The sequence below is a fragment of the Rhyacophila brunnea genome, unplaced genomic scaffold (genome assembly GCF_057557595.1).
Source record: "Rhyacophila brunnea isolate RB1 unplaced genomic scaffold, BYU_Rbru_1.0 scaffold_2, whole genome shotgun sequence".
Classification (NCBI taxonomy): domain Eukaryota; kingdom Metazoa; phylum Arthropoda; class Insecta; order Trichoptera; family Rhyacophilidae; genus Rhyacophila; species Rhyacophila brunnea.
Window position 1 is genome coordinate 48,755,587 of NW_028232859.1, and position 9,628 is coordinate 48,765,214.

General features: G+C 34.5%; 1 protein-coding gene across 3 annotated transcripts in view; it reads right to left on the minus strand.

Moving 5' to 3' along the window:
- Nucleotides 1–8,835, minus strand: part of LOC147072449 (uncharacterized) — a 12,846-nt gene extending 4,011 nt beyond the window's left edge. The window contains exons 1-8 of one of the 3 annotated variants that reach the window (XM_085947446.1): nucleotides 8,505–8,835; nucleotides 7,855–8,037; nucleotides 6,899–7,474; nucleotides 5,652–5,776; nucleotides 5,451–5,561; nucleotides 2,822–2,911; nucleotides 2,060–2,215; nucleotides 263–455 (exon numbers count right to left, since the gene is read on the minus strand). In XM_085947446.1, the coding sequence (XP_085803572.1) occupies nucleotides 263–455; nucleotides 2,060–2,215; nucleotides 2,822–2,911; nucleotides 5,451–5,561; nucleotides 5,652–5,776; nucleotides 6,899–7,474; nucleotides 7,855–8,037; nucleotides 8,505–8,654 (1,584 nt within the window). In that variant the 5' untranslated portion in view covers nucleotides 8,655–8,835. Of the gene's footprint in view, nucleotides 1–262; nucleotides 456–2,059; nucleotides 2,216–2,821; nucleotides 2,912–5,450; nucleotides 5,573–5,651; nucleotides 5,777–6,898; nucleotides 7,475–7,854; nucleotides 8,038–8,504 lie in introns of all 3 variants that reach the window. The other 2 variants (XM_085947447.1, XM_085947448.1) reach the window with 2 other exon arrangements.
- Between the last annotated feature and the right edge of the window lie 793 nt (nucleotides 8,836–9,628).

Consider the following 9,628-nt stretch of genomic DNA (forward strand, 5'->3'; position numbering starts at 1 on the left):
ACTTTTACAGCGCTTTTCGGTTTGCGCGAACTACAGTTTTCCCGTCCATACACATGGACTTCCTGAAATAATCCGGTTTGCGCAGGTAAGCTCGCAGTAAAGCATGAGCGTGTAGCTGGCGCATTAGACTGCTTATCACTACTGCTGGTGGCTACACATTTTTTCAGATGAAGTATAATAAATACACTTACGATTATAATTATCTCTGAAAAATGTTCTCTGACTAAAACATAATCTATGTAATAATTGAGTAGGTACATACATTTAGGCATGACTTCACTTTGAACCTTTTGTCACAAAATTTGCACTCATGTGGCTTGACATCAGTGTGTTTTATTTTCATGTGTGTTGGTAATCTACCTTTGACGCATGTGACGAAACTGCACTCATTGCATTGAAAGCGCTTTCCATTGTGTATTTTTTGATGGGCTCTCAAATTTGCCGGCGTTTTCAAACTACCAGGAGAGAAAAAGTAATATAGTTATTATATTAATTAAACTGGGGTTTACGTGCAGAACTCTATTATGTACAATCGCTTCAACACAAGGTTTTTGTTAATTCTACAATTTTCGAAATGTTGATGTTGACAGTTATATAGTTCAGGATACAAACCCATCTTCTGGTACCTTTATAAGATTAGAGTTCTAAAATCTTGTTTTCATTATATATTTTAATAATGAAATCCTACTTAATACATAAAATGAAAAATATACACACTGATTCACACAAGACGTAAGATAAAACTTTGCTACAGTGTCTCACATGACGCTTTTCAACACAAGTAGGGAATAGAATGCCATTGATAATATTTTGTAATGTTTCATAGGTCCATGCGCTGTTTATAAATAAATAAATTATATTATGCTGGCTATAAACGTAACTGCATACTTGGAACAACTTTTTTCCATAAGTAAACATGACGGGCACATATGAACAATGTCAGTTTATGCTTGAACCTTCATCGGAAAATGTGAGACTTGCAAATATTTCTGGTACACATGTTAGTTAGCCGGCTCGCACATCTAAACTCGTCCCTTCTGCGACATAGCCATAAATCAAACCTTGTAGAAATGTCGCATTCATGTTGCATAGCCAGCTACACACATAAGCCTAGCGACAGTGACGATTGCAACCTATCGAAACGTCAAAGTCGTCAAAAAAATGAAACGCCAAACAAAAATGCCATCAGACGCTGAAACAGCGATTATTATGTATCGAGCGCAAAAATCTTCTGAAGTGGTCTCTCTTTGTATAATTATAATTCAATCTCTTGGACAAAGTAAATATTTGTGCGCTCATCTGTCATTTGTAGGAGATACGGCAACCGGTGACGTTTGGATTAAAATGGCTGATTTGTAACGGTTTGCACAGGGGCAACTACAATACTGATGGTGAGCGACCTGCAGTGCGAGTTGCGTGCAATTTGTTGCTAGCAACATCAGATGTTTTTTTCAAACTAAAATATCGCATTCCACTAATCTGCGAAGCTCCATTTGGTAACGTGTGTTTTGTGAATAACGATCATGTCACATCGATGTATTCGACATGTTGCAGACGAGACAAGTTTAGATGTGCGAGCCGGCTTATACCTGCGCAAGTATAAAGTACTACTTATAGAAATTCAAACATTTTCATGTTACTCATACAATCAAAAAACATCAAGACAAATATCATCATACGCTCATTTGTATACTTGTGCATAAAAATTGCTCAAATCGCACCGTGAATGTAAAACCAAGACATGTGCAAAAAATATATTTTGGAGACATTAGGGTTTGAAGTCTTCATTTTGTTAGGACAAATAGAGTTTCTTAAAAAAACCATAATATTTGGTTTATATCTACATTATATTGCATGTTCTTTCAGTTACTTCACTTTTACATTATTAAGTTCATGACTTTTGCAGTAGTTTCGCATTTAATCTCGAAATTGAAAAATTTGCACATGTCTTGGTTTTACACTCACGGTGCGAAGTATGCAGTTGCGTTTGTAGCCGGCTTAACATTGCATGGCAATGTAAATTGTGAGATATATTGAAATATAAATTAAATGAACTTACATAATTCCGCACTGCTTACATTGAACACTGTTCTGTCCGTCTTGATCATGAGTGTATAGATGATGTTTCAAACCACCTTCTGTTATAAAGCCATGCCCGCACTTTGGACATAAAAAATCTTTGCCAGATTGCTCAGATTCCAAATCTTTTGCGAGTCTGAAATGTGGGCACATGAAAATTACAATTTATCACCTGAAGTGTAATATTTAGTTACAAGTCTATATGCTTGAAACATAACTGAATATGTAGATAAAAAAGTAAAACATACTATCTCCAATGTCTATTGCTTACTGGAAAATATTTCAGTCTTTTTCAACAACAAACGAGGATTGTTAATGGACTAGCTTCAACTTTTTTAAAAAGATTTTTCACTAAATCAGAGTCGATTTCCCACTTTCACAAGTCTATGCTCTTTAAAATTCCATAATTCACTTATGCCGTTAATCCTTCATTTCCATACAAGCAGTAAATTCATCCCAACTGCTCTATACTATGATGTCTAAATCTTATTACATGTTTAGAGTAAAACAATAGACATATTATGCATTTATTATGTTCCGGCTTTCATAATATTACTGCCAGATGAAAGCCTTCCCTAGTATACTAGACTCTTCTCAGCCCCAAATTCTTTGCTGTCATGTACATGCGTAGAACTTATAAGTTAGTCAATCCAGCGGGTTTTAGGGCGTCCCAGTAGTCGTTTAGTGCCAGCAAACTATTTGTTTAGCATATGAATATATTATGTACTGCATAATATCTTACAATTTATCCTGCAAACTCTTGTAGTAGCGTCTCTGTTCAACTGGAAGGTGTGTGTCTTTATGGAGTATCAGCGAGTTATTGGAAGAATATCTAAAGAAAATGAGATGAAAAACAAATTGTCAACAGATAAGATATAATTCTTTTTATCACAAATTTCTAAATTCATACTGTTTTATTTTTAGAGGTGAAAGTTTTTCACAAATGCTACAGTACCTACAATAAAACCAGCTGATATATAACGTAAAAGGGATATGAAAAATGAAAAAGTATGTTACTCTCGTATGTAAAAATCTTAACGTGGAGGTACTACATGAATGTGTCATGTTTTTTTGTCCTGTACAAACTAAACAATTTTTTTTGGTGCGGTCACAGGGTTTTAAAACTGTTCAGAGAAAGCTTGTCACAGCAAGTCACAATATGTATATGGGTATGGATTTTAGGGGGGGGGGGGGAAAGTTCACAATTTTTCATTAAAAAAATTAATTAGAACGGCGTCCATGCATCGCTTTTGATAGCTTTACTATATCTGGCAAATAGCCACTTATTTTTAATTGAATACATGATTGTAAATTTACCTCCGTTATTCTGCTTCTAAGTTTATTTTTTATTTGATTGATAGATTAGAATGTTTGTTCACATATATATTATTACCAAATACGACCCTTCCCCAGAAAAACGTTTCGAATGCCGTATCAGGAATTTAACATCAATATCGAAACACCTCCCCAACTAAAAGGTTGCACAGCCCTACCTTACGAACAATATTACCAACATTATCTTTCAAAACGACGATGCGAATCTCGGGTACCCACGGTGACAAAGGAAAGTACCTGCCTGCAACCAAGGGCATTGATGGTCGCTCACTCCGAAGAAAAAAATACCGTAATTCGTTCGAATGTTTGTCAAGTAACTTCCTCCCACCCCGCGGCGCGAGGGGTGAAGCCCCCTTTGCAAAATAGTTTTGCAGACAGTTCAAATCTACCTACAATGAAGGGATTACCAAAAATAAGTGTCACGCCGGCGTGCGGCGTCAGCCGTATAATCGCATAATAAACCGTGTTTCTAGCCAATTACTAAACCAATTTTTAATTATCAATAAATATTATAATAAATAACTAAGTGCCCGCGAGATTAAATAATGTGTAAACACGTCCATGTGAAAATGAATGCAAAGTGAAGTGTTGTCTAGTTGGACGCCGTGGGCCCGCTGGCCACAGACATGCTTTGCGTAACCTCTGTCGATTAAACGTTACTTTATCTCAGACATGCTGAACCCTTGTATTCCTAACTTGTACTATTTAATGTAATTAAACGTCTCCGCGGAGAATCTGTCAAATCAAAGTTGTGTTTTATAAAAATTATATCCCGTGATGTCCACACTCCCAATCGAAGTAATGCTTATGAAGAATCCTGCCAGTATACATGTGAGTCCTCATTCTTCTTGGTATCAATATGCAGAACCAAAGATTGTGACAATACCAAAAGCTAGTTTTTTTTAACGCGTCATATGTTTCAGGTAAACTATTTCATGTATCAAATATTATTGTTTCTATTTTAGGCAGTTAGTTTATAGCTGTCTACGTGTGTTGAGAAATCAAATTGGATTTCTCTCTTTCGAGTTCTTTCAAGTGGCTGGTCAGATCTGTGAATTTGTTGCTTTGTTTGCAGTTCACTGCTTTTTAAATTAATTTACTGCATCTGGAGTGAACCAAGTTCATTCACATTTATTTTGAGAGGACGTACGATAAAAGCTACTGCAGTCTTATTTGCTCTGAACTGGTGAAAACATTCACCAAAACTGTTGTTCATTTTTCTTAATACGCTGCTGAAATAAATTGCATCAAAACAAGTGCTTTTTTCGTCACGATAATGTTTTAAATTCTTGAAGTGAAGTAATTCACCTCTCTCTATATCTTCGGTGAGAACTTGTAGTGTATTTTCAAAGCACTCTACTTGCAATAATGTTACATTCTTGCTTCTCATTAATTGTTGGTTATTAGAGAATCTTTTATTTTTTTATGTTGAAATTCCTTTATAATAAATAATGTATGTCTAAAAATGGTATTTTACTTGCGGCCCGATGTTCCTTTTGTATTCCTAATGTGGCCCTTCATCCAAAAAGTTTGCCCAGGACTGCCATAGAGTAATCTTCGATGAAAGGTAATGTCATGGTTTTATAAAATGTTTCCTAATAAAAGACAAAAGCGGCCCTCGGCTTTCATACGTTTTACTTTCGTACATTTCTTAAAATTTAGATTTTTGTTAATAATGCAAAAACTGTGCGCTTTCATGCATTCACAATAATTATAATTATAAACACAGCAAGTATTTATAAAGTCTTTATCAAGAAAAAAAAGGGTGGTATTCAACTATCTCTTGACAAGTTTATAAACAGAACACCTGATTGCAATACGCCTCGTTAACTTTATCATGCCCATTGACCCTATTTTATCATACCCATTTTACATTGCTCTACTTTCGTACATTCAATATTTGTACACATTTTCAGGAACCAATTACGTATGTAAGTCAAGGACCGACTGTATTCTATAAAATATAGATTATAAACTATTATACTGTTAAATACTTTTCATAAAAGATATTTGACTAATACTGGCCTCATGCTTACCTTCTGTCGCATTGATTGCATTTATAAGGCCTCTCAGATTCTGGCAAATGTCTTAGTAAATGTGCTCTCAATCCAGCTCTTCGAGTGAAATCTCTCTTACAAATATTACACCTGAAATTGTTCTTATGTAGATAATCTATGAAAATGTAGAGATTGTCATGTTCAAAAAATTATCAAACATAGTCTATCACAGTACATTACCTAAAAGCATCACTTTGCATATGTCGCGCAATATGGTATATAAAGTTTGAGCGAGAGTGAAACCGCTTATCACAGCACGTGATGTAGCCTTTGGTACCATGCTCTGTTTCATAATGTTTAAACATCTGTTAATGAAATAAAAGTACATGATATTGTTACATACATACATGTTATCTTAATACCCCGTTTACACGTGCATGGATTTGACTGTACGTATTATTGCGACCATAACAAGAAAATGCATGTGTAAATATGTATTATCCTGCAAGCAAGATTGCATGCATGAATCAAAAAAGTTCGGAAGCTTCTGAATTTTCACACGACAGTTGGATTTGTTCGATATCTGCGCCTGCGCAGTAGAACGATAGTAGCAAACCTGCCGAAAAAAAACCAACTACACCGCGCATACAACGACTCATTTTGGGATTAACCGATTTTTACGACCTGTCAAGTACCATAAAATGACAACATCACGTCTTGCTTACTCTTGAAGAATGAGATTGAAGAGACAGTCAGCACTTTCCCATGTAAATGGTTATTGTCGCGATAATTTAAAATACTCACTGTGTGTGCAAGTAAATCCATGCACGTGTACAGGCTCCATAAATCAGTTAAATTTTAAATGATATCCTAGCGTCACAAAAAAATCACAGCAGAGGCCCACATTATTCTACATGTACACTAAATTAAAATACTTTAATACATTCAATAGATTGCGATAATCTGTATTATAAACAGCTTTCTGAGTACTTTTCCAAGTTTTGATTATTTAAAAAAAAAAATTTTGATCAGGTTTTTTGAAAACCGTAGAATGGGGCTTTCACTGTATGTGTATTTGCCAGACCCAGGATTCAAATCTGGAACTCACGACATTATAATGCTGACGCGTAACCCGCTCGGCCATTGCGAGGTTTATTTAACATTGTTGTAGAAGAAATATGTAGATTTGGGGGACCATTTCTTAGAAATGAAAGCGATTATCGGTATACTTTCTTTACTTCTACGTTATCAGCGTACATTTTAAATACCTAATTATCAACACCTATTATTTTTTGATATGCACAAAAAAATTGTTTAGATAAAATTATAATGTATGCAAAATACCATGAAAAATGTCACAGCACGTCTTCTATTATTTCACACCATTTATTGACATAAACTAATACACTATTAGAGGTGAAACCCTATGATAGTCTTAAATATGCAAAAAAACAATATGTGAAATAGATTAGGTTCTGATTACTTACGTCAAATAAACGCTTGAATTCTGGCTTATGAAGACAAAGTTGACATTGAAATTTATGAAATTTACTGATAATATAATCAAGTTTATCTCCCGTCACTATGAGAGTCCCGTTCTCAAACAATTTGACAGGCTCCGCAAACATTGTCACCTCTCGCTCATCAGAATCTCCTTGCTCACTATCCTCCGATTCATTGGTCACGGCAGTCAAATCATTACTCTCTCTCAGAAAAATTTGAATAGGTTCTTCAAGATTCGCAATAGACGTATCTTGACTTGTTGACAATATTTCATGGTTGTTTATGTCATCAGAATCTTTTTTTAAAATCAAATTATCTACGATTTCGACATTCAATTGATCTGACTTTAAAGAGTCATCCATAAAAGTGCCAATTTTTTCTTCACAAAATTCTAACTTTACATCGATTTGTTCGTCCACAGCTGAATTATTTAAAATATCTTCCTCCAAGTTATCCGCAAGATCAGTTTCTGATTGACTTTGGTTCAATGATTCTTCTTTCACATCAATTGAGATTGGAAATGCTTGTATATTATATATCACCCCATCTTCAGAAATTGTCTGAAAAAAACATTGAACCTTAAAAATATAGACAAAAACAAAGTAAATTACCATGTTCATATTGGCCATGAAGTGGAGGTTATATTAACAGACCCTTTTTACAAGGAATATTAAACTTTTTTTCAGTAGGTAAGTACATCTTCCAATTTAATTTTTACAAAATCAACTGATTCCTAAAAAAAATTCTAATTAGTGGGAAGGGCTAAGCTTGAGCACACGGTTTCTCCAAACATGGAATCAAATATACTATCATGCCCGCTTGCTCTTTGAGATTAGAAGACAATAATCTCATTCACAAAATACTAACTACATCTATCTGTATGTGGCTAAGAGAGGTCGTGGTCTGTGGTTTTGAATACTGTTATATTAAAAGAACAAACCTCTTTGAAATTGTCAGAGTGTTCTATAATTGGCGGTCGGTAAGTGAATGTTCCCTTATAATCAGCCGCATAACTGGACAAAAAAGTTTGTGCTGTTATTACTAAAGTAAAAAAATCAGAGAATTTTTTCGTCAACTGCATACACTTTGCACATATAGATGTCAACCTCTCTGTTGGTGTAATCTGAAACAAAAGTGAAGAATTGCTTATTGCTTTTTTTTGATAATCCCATTAGTTTTGGACGATGTGGAAGTATGTCAATGCAATTACTAGATGGAATACTCTTTTAAAATTAATTAACATTACCAAATTCATAGTTGCCTACATAATAATTAATAAAAAACAGTAAATTTCCCATACGTTGCTTCGGGCTGGCAAATTTTAACAGGGTGCCAAATTAGTGGAGGGATTTGACTAATATAACTTTTCAGAGTAGATGCCATGTTGGTGTCCAATTTTTGTTATTAGTTATTCAATCTGTCGCCTAATTATTTTGCATATGAAGAAGAGGTGACCTTTTTAGGTATATATTGTCATTTTCCTTTCTGAACCAGGGTAGAGGTTCTGCGAGATTTTACAAAATGCTTCAAGGGTTCCGCCATATAAAAAAGGTTGAGAATCACTGGTCGTAAACTATCTAATTCACATACCGTAAATGAAAAAATCTTCTCGATTGCTGTAATGATCTCTAGACGTTCAGAATTAACGGAATTGTCAAATAGATCAAATGTCTCCACCTTTGGGTCGAGACAGAGTCGGCAAGGCTTGTAAATTTTATATTTAAGTGAAGAATTGGCCATATTAAACCAAGCAATCAAGCCTTTAGGTTAAATTTAGAAAAAAATATATATCCAAGAATGCTGAAAATGGACTGTTTAATCAAATAATAACATAAGTCGCCCAGGTTTCAGTTTGAAGTGGAACGTCGATTTGACAGTTAGTTGACAGATAACAATATTATCACAGGTAGTCTATGGATTTGACCATAGATATCAGTGCTGCCATCTTTTCAAAGTGGAATTATAGTACAGAGCCTCCAAAATTATAGTATTTGAGGTAAAAATATAGTACGCGTCGTCATATTCTGTTGAAAATGTGTACATAGGTTTTTGTTTCTCAGAAAAAAAAAAAAACGGTACCTCTTCCAACCAAAAATGCTTACCGAAGAATTCAAGAGATTTTATTTTAAGCCAAAGTTTTTTTACGTTTTTCCAGTAATTTTTTTGAACTTCTCCAAATCTTATATTGCAAAATTCTAGTATTTGCATCAATTTATCGCACGGAAATATCAAAATTTTAGTACGTTTTACATATTTTTTCCGGTATTCAAAATTATAGTAGTTTGGGCGCACTATACCTGTGTTATATCGTATAATTATAGTACGTGGACCAAAATTATAGTACATATACTATAATTGAACGTAGTTATGCAGAATGTAGCCAGTCCACTGAGAGCCAGCTGAGACAATGGCACTTTAGCAACAATAAACCCTGGAAAATTCTTTGTAGCGCAAGGCGGTGATGATTCTGATGAATATTTTGTCGTATTCATTGGGAACTGAGGACTGCGATTTGTAGTCGAGTTTTTTTTCCGTGGTAAAAGAAATGTCGCATAGGACTGATATTCTGAGCATATACTTATCCTATCTTATATGATTGCAGTCACTTGCTCTGAATGGCATGACTCATCATTACATGTCACTATTTATTATTTTTATTCTTTTTATTACATCAATACAGAAATTAAAAAGTGCATCTCTTCCGGCCTCGTTTG